This window comes from Octopus sinensis, unplaced genomic scaffold, assembly GCF_006345805.1.
Source record: "Octopus sinensis unplaced genomic scaffold, ASM634580v1 Contig05147, whole genome shotgun sequence".
Lineage (NCBI taxonomy): Eukaryota > Metazoa > Mollusca > Cephalopoda > Octopoda > Octopodidae > Octopus > Octopus sinensis.
The window spans coordinates 17501-37500 of record NW_021828063.1 but is presented as its reverse complement, the minus strand read 5'-3'; the positions used below and the strand labels follow the sequence as shown (position 1 = coordinate 37500).

General features: G+C 37.2%; 1 protein-coding gene across 1 annotated transcript in view; it reads right to left on the bottom strand.

The window, feature by feature from the left end:
- Nucleotides 1-201: 201 nt before the first annotated feature.
- The window catches only part of LOC115227593 (E3 ubiquitin-protein ligase MIB2-like), a 36718-nt gene continuing 16919 nt past the window's right edge, over nt 202-20000 (bottom strand). Inside the window, exons 5-11 of the mRNA XM_036498665.1 lie at nt 19710-19919; nt 17906-18081; nt 12333-12472; nt 9399-9470; nt 4968-5018; nt 2844-2894; nt 202-496 (exon numbers count right to left, since the gene is read on the bottom strand). Of these exons, the coding sequence (XP_036354558.1) occupies nt 417-496; nt 2844-2894; nt 4968-5018; nt 9399-9470; nt 12333-12472; nt 17906-18081; nt 19710-19919 (780 nt within the window). The 3' untranslated portion in view covers nt 202-416. The remainder of the gene's footprint in view (nt 497-2843; nt 2895-4967; nt 5019-9398; nt 9471-12332; nt 12473-17905; nt 18082-19709; nt 19920-20000) is intronic.

Below are 20000 nucleotides of genomic sequence, written 5' to 3'. Positions count from 1 at the left end.
CATAGCAGTTTGGCTAAAGAGACAGATAGAATAAGTACTAGGCATACAAAGAATAAGTCTAGGGTCAATTGGTCGACTAAAAAGGTGGGGCTCCAGCAGGTGGAGCATGGTGACAGTCAATGACTGAACCGAGTAAAAGAGTATAAAACAAACAAAACCTTTGTCATTACTTCACCTGTTAAACCACAACATATATTATTTGACTGTTCCAAAAGAGAACCTGAAATCTATTTTGCTTCTAATTTATCCATTTCACCAACCATGCTAACCTGATTGGATACTTTATTAAATGTCAATAGTATCGATATGTTTAATATGATTAGTTTAATGCTAAAACTTCCCATTGACAGGTAAGAATGGAAGCTGATCTTTATCATTCTGATATCAAAATAAGCAGAAGATAAACCTTACAGGAATCAATCAAGTGCTGTTATTTTATACTCACCAACAGGTTCAGCCAGTGTCTTCATTTCCTTGTCTTCAAATGTTCGATTCACTGAAATGAATATTTCCAAGTTTTAAACATTTTAGAAACATTTCTCTATCTTTATTAATAATCTATATTTTATATCAGGGATTCCTTTCATAGATAATCAACTGTTGAAGACAAAGGTTTTGGTTAGAATGTTTATAGTTTGAACAGGATTACCATGTAATAGTTTAATATTTACACTGCCTTCCTAAATTTCCTTTATCTTTTGAGACATTCGACGTCATCTAACAACTGTGTCATTATTTCATTTAATTATCACTTGATAACACCAATCTTTTATTAGGTCTGTCTTTCCTTTCTCATATCTGCACTAAACATATGACGTGAAATTGTGCCCTCACTTCTGCCCTTCTCTAACCAACATTATTCTCATCTTTGCTTAATTCCGATGGCAACCAGTTTGGTCATCAATGATCTAACCATTAACACATTACACACACCACTTTAAGTTGTATAAACACTCACACCTGATCTCCTTCTTAAACATTACTGCAGGTAATGATTAGTTTTCAACTTCCTGCATCACTGTTCACCAGAATGTCAGCTGATGCATGAAATGCTTTAAAACACCTTAATAGAGCAGTGTTTATAAAGGTGAGTGAAGATTACTTCTACACAGGTGGAACAGAAAATGATAGCAGGTGTCCTCAAAGAGGATACACTTGCACAAACTTCACCCTACTACAGGTAACTCTTCGTCCTTACATTATAGCAGTGCAAAGATCTGAAATGGTAGAATGGAAGTGATTCTGAAAACACAAGGATATTTCTGACAACCCTCTTCTATATATCAACCAAACTTTCATCTCTCCTTTGATGTCCCCTTAATCAATGCGGTGCCTCTGAATGGGCTGAAAACTCAGTTCAATCAAATCTGAGGGGACAAAATGGACACCTCTGTAGAAATATTTACCTGACAGAAAACGGTCGTCCTGATGTCGTAGTTAACAACATTACAAGGAATATGAAACCCTGCTCACACCCCATTCCACCATCACTGTTTTACCACATTTGTCACTAATGATCATTGACGTCAACTAATTGAAAATGTTTCTAAAATGTTTTATAAAATACATCTAATTAGTGTCAAATACGTATACAGAAATGTTCCACAACATAGTGTTCCTTATGAAATGAATCGAAAACACAATAACATCAAAACATACTGAAACATAGGGACTATAATCACGGTTCGTATGGATGTGGTCTTGTAACCAAGAAACACAGGGTCCTCTTATAGCTCCTGTATATTCTTGCTCACTTCATCTTTATTTCGTTATAATCTGCTGCTCTTAGCGGCTGCAAAAAGAATCCTAGCACCGTAAGCAGGGTTCTTAAGGAGCTGCAATTTAAAGTGTTCACTATCCTTTCCTTTTGCAACCCGTCCGATGTCTCTTTGAATGTATTTGATTGTATTGTATCATACAGCCTCTATGAAGTTTGAAGAAAGGGAAAGAGACAACGGTTTTCTGAGCAGCAAACGAATGTCTTCCACTTGAATAAAGACAATGTTTAGTGGATGCAATGATAGATTTATTATCAGTGAAAAATAAGAGGGTGGTCATATTTGGAACCCGTTTCATTGTAAGTCTGCCAGATTATGAGAGACATTAGCTAAAATAACAAGAATATCTTGTCAGTAAACATTATTAAAATAAAGGCGTAGGAGTGGCTGTGTAGTAAGTAGCTTGCTTGCGAACCAGATGGTTCTGGGTTCAGTCCCACTGTGTGGCACCTTGGGCAAGTGTCTTTTACTATAGCCTCGAGCAAACCAAAGCCCGTCGTATGTATGTTGTATGTATGTATATATGTATGTATATAGTATATATATATGTATGTATGTGTGTATGTGTTTGTCCTCCCAACATTGCTTGACAACCGGTGCTGGTGTGTTTCCGTCCGTGTAACTTATCGGTTTGGCTAAAGAGACAGATAGAATAAGTACTAGGCATACAAAGAATAAGTCCTGGGGTCGATTTGGTCGACTTAAAAGGTGTTGCTCCAGCATGGTGTCAGTCAAATGACTGAACCGAGTAAAAGAGTATAAAACAAACAAAACCTTTGTCATTACTTCACCTGTTAAACCACAACATATATTATTTGGCTGTTCCAAAAGAGAACCTGAAATCTATTTTGCTTCTAATTTATCCATTTCACCAACCGTGCTAACCTGATTGGATACTTTATGAAATGTCAATAGTATCGATATGTTTAATATGATTAGTTTAATGCTAAAACTTCCCATTGACAGGTAAGAATGGAAGCTGATCTTTATCATTCTGATATCAAAATAGTTCAGCAGAGAATAAACCTTACAGAAATCAATCAAGTGCTGTTATTTTATACTCACCAACAGGTTCAGCCAATGTCTGTGTTTCCTTGACTTCAAATGTTCGATTCACTGAAATGAATATTTCCAAGTTTCAAACATTTAAAAAAAATTCTCTATCTTTATTAATAATCTATATTTTATATCAGGGATTCCTTTCATAGATAATCAACTGTTGAAGACAATAATTTTGGTTAGAATGTTTATAGTTTCAACAGGATTACCCTGTAATAGTTTAATATTTACACTGCTTTCCAAAATTTCCTTTATCTTTTGAGACATTCGACATAATCTAACAACTGTGTCATTATTTCATTTAATTATCACTTGATAACACCAATCTTTGATTAGGTTTGTCTTTCCTTTCTTATATCTGCACTAAACATATGACGTGAAATTGTGCCCTCACTTCTGCCCTTCTCTAACCAACATTATTCTCATCTTTGCTTAATTCCAATGGCAACCAATTTGGTTATCCATGATCTAACCATAAACACATTACACACACCACTTTAAGTGGTAGAATGGAAGTGATTCTGAAGACTCTAGGATATTTCTGACAACCCTCTTCTATATATCAACCAAACATTCGTCTCTCCTTTGATGTCCCCTTAATCAATGCGGTGCCTCTGAAGGGGCTGAAAACTCAGTTCAATCAAATCTGAGGGGACGAAATGAACACCTCTGTAGAAATCTTCCTGATGTTACCCACATTACAAGGAATATGAAACCCTGCTCATACCCCATTCCACCATCACTGTTTTACCACATTTGTGACTAATGATCATTGATGTCAACTAATTGAAAATGTTTCTAAAATGCTTTATAAAATACATCTAATTAGTGTCAAGTATGTATACAGAAATGTTCCACAACATAGTGTTTCCTATGAAATGAATCGAAAACACAATACCATCAAAACATACTGAAACATAGGGACTATAATCACGGTTCGTATGGATGTGGTCTTGTAACCAAGAAACACTACGTCCTCTTATGTCTCCCGTATATTCTTGTTCACTTCATCTTTAGTGCATTATAATCTCCCCCACTTAACATCGGCAAAAATATCCTAGTACCATCAGAAGGGTTCTTAAGGAGCTTTTATCTAAGGTGTTCACTATCCGTTCTCCTTTCAACCCGTCCGATGTTTCTTTGAATGTATTTGATTGTATTGTATCATACAGCCTCTATGAAGTTTGAAGAAAGGGAAAGAGACAACGGTTTTCTGAGCAGCAAACCAACGTCTTCCACTTGAATAAAGACAATGTTTACTGGATGCAATGATAGATTTATTATCAGTGAAAAATATGAGGGTGGTCATATTTGGAACCCGTTTCATTGCAAGTCTGCCAGATTATGAGAGACATCAGGTAAAATAACAAGAATATCTTGTCAGTAAACATTTTTAAAATACAGGCGTAGGAGTGGCTGTGTGGTAAGTAGCTTGCTTACGAACTAGATGGTTCTGGGTCCAGTCCCACTGTGTGGCACCTTGGGCAAGTGTCTTCTTCTATATCTTCGAGCCAACCAAAGCCTTGTAAGTTGCTTTGGTAGACAGGAACTGAAAGAAGCCCGTCGTATGTATGTATGTATGTATGTATGTATGTATGTATGTATGTATGTATGTATGTATGTGTGTATGTGTTTGTCCTCCCAACATTGCTTGACAACCGGTGCTGGTGTGTTTCCGTCTAGGTAATGCATCGGTTTGGCTAAAGAGACCGATAGAATTAGTACTAGGCTTACAAAGAATAAGTCCTAGGGTCGATTTGGTCGACTAAAAAGGTGGTGCTCCAGCATGGTGACAGTCAAATGACTGAACCGAGTAAAAGAGTATAAAACAAACAAAACCTTTGTCATTACCTCACCTGTTAAACCACAACATATATTATTTGGCTGTTCCAAAAGAGAACCTGAAATCTATTTCGCTTCTAATTTATCCATTTCACCAACCATGCTAACCTGATTGGATACTTTATGAAATGTCAATAGTATCGATATGTTTAATATGATTAGTTTACTGCTAAAACTTCCCATTGAAAGGTAAGAATGGAAGCTGATCTTTATCATTCTGATATCAAAATAGTTCAGCAGAGAATAAACCTTACAGAAATCAATCAAGTGCTGTTATTTTATACTCACCAACAGGTTCAGCCAATGTCTGTGTTTCCTTGACTTCAAATGTTCGATTCACTGAAATAAATATTTCCAAGTTTCAAACATTATAGAAAAATTTCTCCATCTTTATTAATAATCTATATTTTACATCAGGGATTCCTTTCATAGATAATCAACTGTTGAAGACAATAATTTTGGTTAGAATGTTTATAGTTTGAACAGGATTACTATTTAATAGTTTAATATTTACAGTCTTCCAAAATGTCTTTTATCTCTTGAGACATTCGACATAATCTAACAACTGTGTCATTATTTCATTTAATTATCACTTGATAACACCAATCTTTTATTAGGTTTGTCTTTCCTTTCTTATATCTGCACTAAACATATGACGTGAAATTGTGCCCTCACTTCTGCCCTTCTCTAACCAACATTATTTCATCTTTGCTAATCCGATGGCAACCAGTTTGTCATCAATGATCTTACCATAAACACATGACAGACACTTCACGTAGAATAAACCTGCTCACTTGATCTCTTTGTTAAACATTTTCATTCGTGTATCCAACATATTTTCAGGGTTGTAACTTTGAAATATGCAGCTCAGATGCTGGCTGCTCCTCACCTAAAAGAGTGAAATTGTCATCGGCTGATATTCTTTTCATTAGAAGATCAGATCTTGAAGAAAGAATGAAGCAGTGATGGGATCGTGTGCCAATTAATTTCACTGTTCTACTGTTTTCGTTTCAGACGTAAAAGAACATTATTCCTGGAATGCTTGCACATACTCAGCTACACACCTTGGGATCCGTGAGAAAATGTCTTTCTGTGGCTACTTGCTGACTTTTTTGCATATAACATGGAGAAAAATGCCACTCTGCTGCAAGTCCTTGATCATTCTGATGATGACAGAGATTTGTTTGGTGTCTCTAGTTCTTGTATTGGTCGGCTGCTCCGTCACTGAAGTACAGGAGATGGTTTATGAATGGAAGTTCTGTCTTTATATGCGATATCACCCTTGTAATATAAGCATGCACAATGTGGTTGTCACATTTCAAACAATCAGATATGACACAGATTGAAGTGCATTGTGGGTGTGAACCAGTCTTATAGTAGATCGCGAATGGATGAATATTTGCCTGGGATTTGTTCCGATGAAACCCTTGCAGGGCGTCCTGTACTACAAAGCTATAATTTTCTGTAAAGTCCAACAATACTATTGCTTCACTTGATGTCAGGTCACCTTTTTGATGATTAAGGAAACAAGATTGGGCCTCTGCTATGAAATGATGTTGTTGTGGAGATTCAAAACACACTCTCAGCGGTTTGAATGAAGGCATTAATGGGGAAGTTGAGTCATAAAGGAGGAGCTGACCAGTCCACATGTGCCAACTGTTTGTGCGTTAATAACCTCCAAGTGAATAAAATACGTCTAATAAAAAACCTTGTTCAAAGGACAGGACCTCACATAGGAGCAACATACAATCTCGATTGCTCACGGAAGAGACCATTTGCCAAGCAAGTCTCTGTAGTCGTGACTACCAGGAATGGCAGCGGCGATACGTTTTGCATGTTGGTGATTCTCACAGACACATACTGAAGGTTGCCTGAGGAGGTAGTAACTTGAACACAGCATTTGGTTGCAAGTCACAAAGAAGCGAATATTCCTCCGACTCATACAATTGTATTATCCGTTCATTTCAGTTGCAATTCTAAAACTTACAAAAATCTACTTATTATATCCAGCGTTTTCCTTGTAATCCACACAAAAACTATTTCTGAAGATTCACAAGCAATGGCTATTTTAGTCGGTGGACTTTTAATCCGTTCTCAATTACAGTAACAATTTCCCTTTTTAGCTGCACAACAACGTGAATATTCCTCCGATTCTGACGTCCGGGACGTACCTTTCCTTGGGTCAGGATGAGCCAAAATAGCCTCTTCTTTGCTCAGTTGCTGTGATTTCCGCACCATATGATCACTTAAATCAAAGGTTCCAGTAAATTATTTCCGTGACCAAATTACTGGCACAAAGGTTAACGAATGCGCATTGTTGCCTCTTCGAAATTTATATTCAATGTCGCCAAAATACGGAGTAAAAGTGAATGCAAAATGCTTACTGTATTGATGGGTGTCAATATTTTGGATTTAGAGGACTATTGCGCATACACCCCAACAGTGTGTGGGTGAATTCACTAGGGGGTTTTCTCAATCTAAGCGTATCTCCCAAGATCCCGGTGTCTTGTTATTGCCATTGTGAGGCCAATGTTTGAAGGTCATACTTCATCACCTCATCCCATGTCTTCCTGGGTCTACCTCTTCTACAGGTTCCTTCTACAGTGAGGGAGTGGCACTTCATCACACAGCTGTCTTCATTCATACGTAACACATGACCATACCAGCACAGTCGCCTCTCTTGCACACCACATTTGATGCTTCTTATGCCCAACTTTGTCGTGATTGCACACTGACATTACACATCCAGCGGATCATACAAGCTTCATTTCTTTCAAGCCTACGCATGTTCTCAGCATCATGGCCCATGTTTCCCTGCCCTGTAACATGGCTGTTCGCACACATGCATCATGCAGTCTACCTTTCACCCTGAGCGATATACCTTTAGTTGCCAGCAGAGGTAGGAGCTCCCTCAACTTTGCCCAGGCTATTCTTACTCTAGGCGCTACATTCGCAGAGCAATCGCACTCACTACAGACTTGATCCCCTAGGTAGCAGAAGCTATTAACTACTTCTAGTTTCTTCCCCTGGCATGTGATGGAATCTGTTTTCTGTACACTTTCAGTGTTTATTGCTCCAGAGCATCTGCCACACACAAAAACTATTTTCCTGGTTAACTTTCTTTGATATTGCTGCACCTTTTATGTGTCCATAGCTTCCTCCGGTTACATCGTGTGGAGTTTCTACCCTCTCCATTTCTACAGATAGAGCAGGGCCATCTACCTGAAAGGGGTTGTGATTTAACAGCCTTCCTACTAACAAGGACTTTGGTTTTGACTAGGTTAACTCTAAGGCCCTTCGATTCTAGACCTTGCTTTCAGACGCTAAACTTTGTTTCCAGTCCTGGCAGTGACTCGTTTGTCAGAGCAAGGTCATCAGCATAAAGAGGATCCCAGGGGCAGAGTGTCTTGAATTCCTCTTTTATTGTCTGGAGGACTATAATGAATAGGAGGGGGCTGAGGACTAATCGTTGGTGAACTCTGGTGTGTATTTGTAAAGTGGAATGTTTCACAGAGTATAGAGGATGTATGAAAAACTGTTAGAAATGAAGTGAGCTACTTCAGAAGAAGTGTAATATAATGTGCTGAAGTCCCGGAGCAGAGATGAGCTGGAAGCAAAACTAGGGTTTAGCAGATTCAGAGATAGCACACAAGAGACGAGATGGTACATATATGGGAGGAGTATGGGGGATTTAAAAAATGTGGATAAAAAAGTGCCAGAAGATCCAAATTGAAGGAAATAAGAAGTTGAACCTGACAAAGGATGACAACAGCTGTGGGAGTAGTCAAATTTGAATGCAACAATCAAGTCAGAACTAAAACCAGAGGTGAAACACTCAGAAAACTGTGCCTCTTTTAGCATTAATATCATCTAAAATCTAACAAGAGTGAGAAAAAGAATGACTATATGGATGGTAAATGTTGTTCAAACAATGTAATAAGTGTATATTATATATAGTTAAAAACAAGGATTTGTTGAGATCAAGTCACACAGGAACTCATATTTTATTCCTATCTTTATATGTTATGTCAACACCAATATTTTGTTTAAATGTAAACAGATGTTCACCGTTCAATGCAAATTTAATTTAATCAACGTTAATGATCATTATACTTATAATCTTAGAGATTTGATTTTTAATCCTTTTAATTTATAAAATGTTATTAGTGGTTTGTTTGCAAGTTCCGCCTGGCTGGTTCCCTGTGCGGGGGGAAAGTAAAAAGCACGATCCGACGTGGTCAATGCTAGCTCCCACCTCAACTGGCTCCTGTGTGGGGGCACTCAAAAGCACCCACCACACTCTCCTCGGAGTGGTTGGCATTAGGAATGGCATACATATGTGGAAACCTGCCAGATCACGTTGGGCCTGGCGCAGCCTACTGCCTTGCCAGTGAAATCGTCCGACCCATGCTACTATAAAAACGGACGTTAAATGATGATGATGATGATGATGATGATGAGGTCTGTGACCAAATGATAAAATTAACTCTATTGTGTCTTCTAATTTGAAAATTATACCAACGCATTAACCTCAATGGGTATTTCATAAACTCTCAGTAAATCGATATCTTTAATTCAATTAATCGTTCAGATAATTCAGATAATCGTTCAATTGGAAAGTAGGAGTGGATCCTATTTTCAGTTATTCTTTCAAACACATTATACCCAGGTAAATTAAATCTTATAGAAATCAATTGGGAACTCTTATTTTATACTCACCACTTTGCTCGGATGTAGGCTCTAATAATTGTAAATCTGTTTGCACTCCCTTGTCTGCAAACTTTGGAGACGCTGAAATAAACATTTACAAGTTTTACATTTAATAGTAGAATTTCTTTATCTTTATTTTTATTAAAATCTATCTTGTTATTGTGAGACATTCAATTCCTGTTGTTACTGGTCAACTGTTGACCATTATGGTTTTGGTCAATATTTCTGTACTTTCTAAAGTGGTCCCATGTAATAGCCCAATATGTCCACAATAAAACAGACTAACATTTCTAAATCCGCCCTCTCCCTATCTTTCTCTCTCTCTCTCTCTCTCTCTCACTCTCTCTCTCTAAAAACACATTAAATATTCTAACAATGTACCAATTATCTCATTTAATTAACACTTGATAACAGTTTTCTCTTAGCTTTGTCTTTCTCTTCTTATAACTGTGCCAAATCTATGGCATGGCACAGTCCTCTCATCTCTAGAATTCACTAATCAACATTCCTCTCTAATTAAGTGAAACTGAGGTCATAAATATGTCCTTTATGTGAATACCCTCCACTCTGCACACAATCTGTCCCCTAAAATACATCTGCACAAGCCAAATTCCATACACCCTTCCCCAACATAATCCCTAACAAGATATAAAATGTAAGGTGAGGGTACACGATGTTCTTATGACAAAATAAACTACATTTCATAAATACAAATGTAAGAGTGTTAATGAATTATAGCTTATTAATTATCATGATAATTGGGTATATATGTGATACAATAGCACTGTGCTTGACGGTGCAATACTAGATATCAATATAGATTGTATATAATCTGAGTAAAGAACATATAACCTTCATTACTATGAATATGATTGTGTCTCAGCACAGCTAATATTATGGTAGTTCCATGAGCAAACGAAGAAAGATATAACCAAGTCACTGCCAAATACTAATGACTAATTCATTTCCTGGTCAAATAACAATGACTATCTTTCATTAAATAACTTGAATGCAACAATCAAGACCAAAGGGTGAAACACTCAGAAAACTGTGCCTCTTTTAGCATTAATATCATCTAAAATCTAACAAGAGTGAGAAAAAGAATATTAGGATGGTAATGTTGTTCAAACAATGTAATAAGTGTATATTATATATAGTTACAAACAAAGATATGTGTATTCAAGTCATATTCAATTTCTGATCGTATATTTTGTATAAACACCAATAATTTGTTTAAATATAAACAGATATTCACGGTTCAATACTAAATTTAACATTTAATAAAATTAAGTTCATGATGAATATTCTTATACAGAGTTAATATTTAATTAGAATTTTCTAATTTGCAACTACAAAATGTATTCTAACCAGAGACATTCAGGGTACACAGCCCCAGAAAATACAACATATTATGACAGACATCTGGCTACATAACAACATCAAGAATAACCTATCAGAAAACTTACGAAAGATCTTAGTAGAAAAACAAACAACTATCTTATTAACTCACAAGTTTACACCTAAAAAAAATACATTATAGTTCCCTCTTCCAGAAGACAATATTAACTCTGTTGTGGCATTTAATTTATCCTTTTAACCAAACATGTTAACCGTGACTTTATGAAATTTCAGTAATATTTTTAATACAATTACTTTAGAGCCAACCTTTCAAATGGAAATTAGAAATAGGATTTATTCTCCATCATTCTAATACGCAAAATAGTTCAGGTGAAGATAAAATCTATAGAAATTAATTAAGATCTCTAATTTTAAACTCATCAACTGTCGCTGCCACAGTCTACACTCCCTTCTCTTCAAACTTTGGACTCTCTGAAATATGTGTCTCCAAGTTTTATATTTATTTATATCACAATCCCTTTATATTTATTAATAATCTATATTTTATTAATGAGAAACATTCATACCATCAATGGCCAACAAGCGATCATAATTGATTTGGTCAATATTTTTATACTTTCAACAGTGGACCCATGTAATAGCCAATATTTAGCTCCAAAACGAACTCTAGTTGATCTTTGTAAATTTCCTCTCTCTGTTAAGATATCCTACATAATCTAACAATGCTGTAATTATATCACTTAATTATCACTTAATAACAGTTTATCTGTAGGCTTTGGTTTCCTTGCTTATATCTATACCAAAGCTATTGCATTTTCAAAACCCTGATCTTCACTAACAACCTGTTTGATTCCAGTGTCAACAAATTTATTCATCAAAGATATAACAACAAACACATGTCACAACCACTTCAAGAAGGAGAAACATACACCTAATCTCTTTGTTAAACATTGTTGCTGATAATCCCTAATTTTAACTTCACAGTTCACCAGAATGTCATCTCATTCAAGATATATTTGAAGGTTTCATGATCTGGTTGCTTGACAAACAAAACTGTCTCTATTAGCCTTAATATCCTCCAATTACAAACATAACAACATGGAATTGTGTGTTAAAGTCTCTCAAACTAGTGACATATAATTTTACTCCTTTAAATATTCTACTGAATTTAATACTTTTTACAAAGATGACACTGATGTCCTTGTAAGTACTGTTGTATTTAATTATCTTCTAATAACTCATAATTATCTTCTAATAACTCATAATTAATTATAGAGTTGATGGAGATTTATTGATACTTCAGTTAACTCACTAATTATCTTGCAGAATCGTCCATTTCTTTATGTTGCAGACTACAACCCTCTTGAAGTGTGACATGTTCCTACTTGGATAAGGTCAATGTTTAGTGGATGTAGTGTGAGAGATATACTATTACAGAGAACAGACACTAGGAACACCTTTTATCATAAATCTGCCAGATTATGGCAGACCTCTGTCTACATAACAACATGAAGTATATATTCTACACAATAAGGGCAATGGGACAAGCAGACAAACAGACAGATCAGCAAAGAATATTCTTACCAACTCGACCTCTGCTTGTTACAGGTTTTAAACACTTCAGACATTGTTGAAGTGGAACGTTTGAACATCCCTTACATATTACAAGGTGTCCACATGGATGGACTTTTGTTGTGGCCGCTTTATTTCTGCACCACAAACATCTGTGGACAAAACAGAAACATCCAATCAATAACATTCATTTATAACAAATATTACATTATTTACATGTTCGGAATAGAGAATATTATAAGATACATCAGTAACTACCAAGAGTACAGCAGAAACTCTTCTTTAAACAATTACATACATACAGATATTTGTGTAGTTAAATGGCATGCTCACACACACACACCACATACATACATACACATGCATACATACATTGATAAATGTTTGTCTTGACCCTGACACATCATAGAAATTTGGTTGACACACAGTGAACTACATATATTCCAGAAATATATTTCACTTCTAACATCGAACTCATTTCTTCTGAAGAAATATATCTACACAGGTTTCTTTATATACACATACTGTATTGTATACATCCCGTCAACAGATTAGCAGATGAGGTTTCCAGCACTGCAGAGTGGCAGAAATTACCGAAACTAGTACTGGTCAGCTAGACACATCCCTAGAAGATGGTAGGGGTTCGCTCCCCTGCTCGCAATTTATCGGATGCAGTTCCGCATTGTTAACCAACTGGAGGAGTTGTTCTCTTGGGGTTCAAAATTCGCAGTGGAGTCCATTGGAACAGATATTCATGCTGGCGTGGCCTACGAGTATTACTTATATATATATACATATACATATACATATACAGAGAGAGAGAGTGAGAGAGAGAATTCACGAAAAGAAAAAACAAGACGAAGACAAGTAGTGTAGACAACAAACATATGTATAAGTTTAACGCTCGGGAAGTGAAAAAGTCTTTAAAGTTTCGAGCCTACACTCTTCAACAGGAAGGAATACAGAAGGAAACAAGGAGAGAAAATAAAGAATGTGTAGTGGCTAGCGATCTATCATATATGTATATATATATACATATTCAATTCAATTCAATATTTTTTTTCAATTCATTTTTTTATTGGCTCAAAAAGCAAAAGCAAGGTTATGTAGGAGGACAGGGAGTTATGTACAGAGAGGGTGGTCATACAAAGAGTTCAGACCATTTCTGGTCAAGGGAGACTTTGAACTGACCGGTCGTCGACATCTTCACTATGTCGTCCGGCAGCTTATTCCACGGACCCGCAACCCGGACGGAGAAAGCCCCTCTCCTTCGATTGAGATGAAATTGTCATAGATAGAGCTTTTCGGAATGACCCCGCAGCCGACGCTCTCGAGCAGGAGTAAAGAACAGCTCTTTCGAGAGGTTACACTTTCTGCTTATGATGTTGTGAGCAAGAATGAGATCACCACGGCGTCGTCGTTTTTCTAGAGAATAAAGGTCGAGCGTCTTCAGCCTTTCTTCATAAGACAAATGCTTAAGACCAAGAACCATGCGGGTAGCCAGCTTCTGGACTCTTTCGAGATTATGTATGTCTTTGAGGAGATAAGGAGAAGAGGCTTGAATCCCGTACTCCAATATGGGTCTCACCGGCGTGACGTAGAGCGGTAGGAATATGGCTGCTGTGAGCATTCAGAATGACTGTCGAATCAAGAACAGAACTCCGCGTGATTTGGCGGCAGCATGGCCGCACTGGGCCGAAGGCGAAAAGGAGGAATGTACCAAGATACCCAGGTCCTTTACCTGATCGGTCCTCTCCAGCAGCAGACGACCCGGCTCGAAATCAAGTTGAGTTGCAGGAGGAGAGCCAACAGGCAGATGACAGCACTTTGACACATTCAGACACAGGTCCCGTTTGTTTGACCACCTCCGAACTTGGTGGAGGCATCGACGAAGATCCTCTATATCACTGCGAGGAGCAACCAGTTTGACATCGTCGGCAAATAGAAGGGTGTGTTGCGTGAGGTCGTCGGGCAAGTCATTTATGGAGACTAAAAACAATAACGGCCCAAGCACTGAACCTTCAGGCACGCCACTGCTCGCACTGGAGATGTCGGACCGCGAACCATTAACTTGGACTTGGAAGGAGCGATCTGAGAGGAAGGCACCAACCCATCGTACAATATCCGGATGGAAACTATATGCTTGAAGCTTGACAAGTAATAGGCGGTGGTTAACCGAGTCAAAAGCATTGGCAAAGTCCAATAAAACGATGTCAACAGCATCACCATCATCCAGGATACGCGCCACCAATTCTTCCATTACCAGTAAGCTGGTCAAGCATGATCTCTTCAGCACGAAGCCGTGTTGGGAATCAGAGATAGAGGCTGTGTTTTGGAGGTGGAGCAACATACTTTTCTTAAGGATGGTTTCGAACATCTTGCTGAATATTGAAGTAAGGGAAACCGGTTGGTAGTTAAGTGGGTCTTTGCGGCACCCTTTCTTGAAAATAGGGCAGATTATCGCTGTTCTCTAGTCCGCAGGTACAACACCCGTCGCTAATGACATATTGAATAGAAGTGTTAAAGGTTGGCAGATGACCGGATCCAACACTTTGATACCCTGTGGGTGTATGCCATCAGGGCCGTGACCCTTGTTGATATCGAGGCCTTGAATAACGCGTTCGACTTCATCCCGAGTGATGACCAATCTAGGCATTGGAGGTACCGATCTATCAAATGGAGGGGGTTCACGACCATCATCTTGTTTGAAAATTGTCGAAAAAGCCTCGGCAAATAACTAACTCTGCTGATAAGGGTCCTCAATCGATACACCTGTTGATTATGTGTCACGATGTGTCACGATGCTTCCCCTTTATTGATGGCGTCGTATATTTGTTCCTTAAATGTGACATCTTCTTTTCTACTACATTAAATTTTTCTCCTCTTCTAATTTGGCTGACTACAAAACTATGGAAAATTGCCACTGTCATTTCCTTATCCAAGAAGGGTATAAAAAAGGTGACCCCTTAATAACTACCAATTATTGTCCAATCATTTTCATTAGCTAACTCATCAAATTTATGGTGTTCTGTGACAGAGAGAGATACTTTGAAGAATCTGGAATTCACATAACCTTATTCCATCCTCACAATTTGGATTTATCCCTAATTCTAGCTGCTGTAGCCAACTCACAGAATTTCTTCAAGACAATCACCTAAATAACATATTGTGGCTTTTGGGTAGATGTTATTTACCTCGACTTCACCAAAGCCTTTAATTCTCTGCCACACAAACGAATTATGTTGAAGCTGTCTGATTTTTGGGTGAGGATTAATTTACTTAAATCTCTGATGTCGTTCATTCTTGCTTAACAAGAAGTAGTCACAGTGTAATGATACTATAGAATCACACCTGAAGATTGGTAGGATCTGTTTTAGTCCATTGTTGTTTCTGGAAATGTATTAATTTAATTGATGCCAAACTGAAGCAGGTTACTCTACGCTACAGATCATTGCTTCAGCCTCATCTGGACATTTTGCAGCAAGGTGCTGTCTAAATCAAGCTAGTTGTAGATAGGTGCACCACTATACATTATGGAAGGTAAACTCAGAATTTACCAATTTCCTCCACAACACCCAACTTCAGAAGTCTACTGGTGAACTGGACCTCGGGATTAATGTCAAGAAGGACATTTGACGGATGATTCCCATTCCTAAAGTCATCAAAAAGATCGAAAGTATCTTAGCATCTCTCTGAAAACGCTTTGTCTTGCACTTTGTCAAGTTGTCTGTTTAAAGTTACGTATGGAAAATGGTATGTCCAAACTTACGGTATTCACCTCCAATCTGGAACCCCAACCTGTCTAGAATATTACGTACAACTAGGCAAATACACTCTGTCACTCACCATATCTTGAATGTATTGTTTCTCTCGGTATCATCTGAGTACATTAAAATTTGGATGTCTAACAGCTGACTCAGTGGAATCCCACAAGAATATCCACCATCTTCCCAACGACAACTTTGGTAATCGTTTTGAAAGCAATTTCTCTAACACCAGCAGACATGCTTATAACAAAGAGAAAAGCAGTGCAGCACCCATGACTTTCAGAAATATTTTTCGCTGTTCAGAATTTTTGAAGCATGAAATAAACTGATATCTCTTGTTAGATATCAGGACACTGCATTCTTCAAAACTTCCATATTTCCTGAAATTCCCTAACACTCTTCCTGATGTACCTATGTCTTCTTTCTTTGATATAACTCTTTTACTGTTTCCCTCCTTTCGGGTTGTTTATTATATGTATCGTGCATCTACTTCTAGCTTCCATTGCTGCCTTTCTTTGACTAATTGCAGTTTTCTGTCCCCTATTTGCCCCTTTCCAGTAACTTCAGCTGCGCTCTATAGACATTATATTATTATTACAACATTCACATAAACGATCATTTGTAAAAGTAGAGAAAATCTTCTGAGGCTTGTCAATTGAAGAAAACAGATCAATATTTATACAGTCCAAAAATCAATATCTCTGAACAATAGGCGCAGGAGTAGATGTGTGGTAAGTAGCTTGCTTACCAACCACATGGTTCTGGGTTCAGTCCCACTGCGTGGCACTTTCGGCAAGTGACTTCTACTATAGCTTCGGACTGACCAATGCTTTTTGAGTGGATTTGGTAGAGGGAAACTGAAAGAAGCCCATCGCATATATATATATATATATATGTGTGTGTGTGTTGGTGTGTATATTTGTCTGTCTGTGTTTGTCCCTCCACCATCGCTTCACAACCAATGTTGGTGTGTTTACGTTCCCGTAATCTAGCGTTTCAGCAAATAAGTACTAGGCTTACACAGAATAAGATCTGGGGTCGAATTTTTCGACTAAAGGCAGTGCTCCAGCATGGCCGCAGTCAAATGACTGAAACAAGTAAAAGAGTGATATTTAAATTTCAACAGACAAAGAAAGTTTTGTATATTCACCGAGGGGCAAATGTGTCTGCTTCTTAAGTAGCAAATACATAGAGATGTATGGCAGAGAAATTGCCAAATCTTATAAAATACGGGAGTGAAAGGCGACTAAAACACCTAGTAATGGTATATGTGTTACTTGAATTATTTACGTTTCCTGGCAGTTTTTTTTCTATGAAGATATGTGGCAATATTCCATCAGTATTTGCAGAAATATAATATATACACAGTTGGTGTGTGTTTGTAGGTTATTTTTCTATGAAATCATTCGTAATATTGACTGATTCGGACTTAGAAGAGTGAGAAAAAGATGTTGGTAGACAGATAAATTCCACTTAATTCTAAGTAACAGTCTCAAAATGGAATTCATTCACTTCATTATTTAGATCTATATTTTCCTATTGATCACAAATCTTTAAAATAGGGAACGAAGAGGGGTAGGTGGTGATGGACAGTGAAGTATAAATGTCAACACTACGAATCATGGGAATGTAATCAAAATCGTGTTCTTTCTTTGATCTCCTGACAACTGCATATTGTTTATTGTGTGGCCTTTGACAAAAACACTAGCGACAGTATAATGTATTGGTAGAATTAAAACGAAATAAACATATAAACATGATTATATACAAAATAGAAAATGTACTGGTTTATCTGTTCCATTGCCAGGAAATACTTACTGTGGTGGTAAAAATGCTTCTAATTTTTTTCTCAAATTTGGGTCCTTAATGAGGTCCAATGGTGTGTTATTTTTGTTGTTTTTATGGTGAAAGTCCGCTCCTTGGCTGGCGAGATATCTCGCAACCACTATACCAGAGAGCCTTTCTTCTATTTTCAGGTTAAGGGAAGTGCAGCACTACAAATGATGAAATATAAAATGATGACAATATTACACAAATATTCAAAGCAAATGCCCCTAATTACACAAAAGTTCATCTAAATTTACTCATAGGTTGTTTATCCACCAATTAAAGCAATTACAAAGTATTGAGTTCCTACATATTCTTTAATTGAGTCCATTTCCCATTTTCATGTTTTTACTTTATTTTCAACACTGAGACACTCTCTAAATATATTGTCATTACATTGAGCAGGACAAACTGTATTGATTAACATCAAGCTTATTAATGAGTAAATATTTACTTGTCAATATATTCAATAGAAAAGTCAAATATAGGAAGAACAAACCAACAAGAACCAACCTATATAATTGGCTTGATAAAGGCGAGCATGTGGCCATAAGAAATAGTATTGTATATATAAATATAACACAACATGAGAAGAAAGAACATAAGTTATATCAGAAACAAAAACACCTATAACATAACAAAGTCAATACCACACAGACATAACCAACATATCAATAATGTTTCCATAATTAAGCAAGAAGCATCTTTGAATGATGACGGTAAAGTAAAGGAAGCAGGAATTAGTGTCAAGTCAGAAGAGTAATGGAGGAGTATTTTTAATTACGGACAAGTGAATTTTGGAAGAGGTGACTTGCAAGTCTACCAGATAGATGGAAGGGCATTGTAGAAAATGAAGGAGAATATGTTTTAGATTAACAGAAAAAAGTACTTTGTTTATCTTAATTTTGAAAAGTATAAGAATTATAAAAAACTGCTTCATTTATGAGATGACAGCAAAAAGTCCAGTAGTATTGAAGTCCATACTGTTGATGACATCGGATAGCCGAATACAGTAAACGGGCTTTAAACAGCATTTTACAAGATATATACTCAAACTCAAAATCATTACTTCTGTGTGTTTGTCTGTGTGAGTGTGTGCGTTTGTGTGTGTGTGAGTGTGTGTGTGCGTGTGTGTGTGTGTGTGTGTGTGTGTGTGCCTAAGTACATAACTTAAATACTGGAAAACTCACTAAGGACCATGCTTTATTGTATTCATTCTCTAGTGTTTTAACATTGAACATTGTTATGACATGTCCACAAGAAGTCAGTGGATTCATGTCGTGTACAAGAAGTAGGATAGAGAGCAGTTTCACTCAGAATTCTTCATAGAATGGACTGGATGTATTTACCATGGCAACAGCACTATAAAGCTCAGACATCTCTTCTATCCTGCATCATTGTTAATTGAGAATAATATCTCCTCTTTTAAATAGGCCACTTCTCCGTCACATTGTGATGGCTGTGTTTATATGGCCAACAACCGAGATGGGTCACCTCTCGACCGTGGTGAGACGACATCTTCGAAAGTGAAAGGAGATGGAATATTGTTTGTTACATAATATCACTCGGGTCACAAGGGGAGACTGGATCACGGAATGGTAATGGAGGATGGGGTTGATAGGGGAGAATTGATACATGACAACCAAAGTTTGTCTGCTTGTCTGTCTCTTTCTCACACTCACACAAAGACTCACAAATACACAAATTCACACAGACACACAGAGACACACGAACACACACACATATATATATATATATATATATATATATATACGCAAACAATTTAAAAACTTACTTCGTTTAGTAAATCCAAGGGTGCATCCTCGGAATCAAACACTTCTCTTTCCACGGCCAGGTGCAAACAGCTGTTACCTTCACCATCAACAGCATTTATGTTTGCACCCAGGGCTATAAGCTTGTGTGTCATTCCGAGGTGACCCCGGGAAACGGCTTCAAGCAATGGTGTCCTTTTCTGATTGTTTTGAATATCCAACTGAACAGAACCCTTTGTGGAAGTAAAAATAGAAAATGAAAATTTACATGAAAATCAGGATGGATATCAATGTGTCATTATTGTCTTCTACTG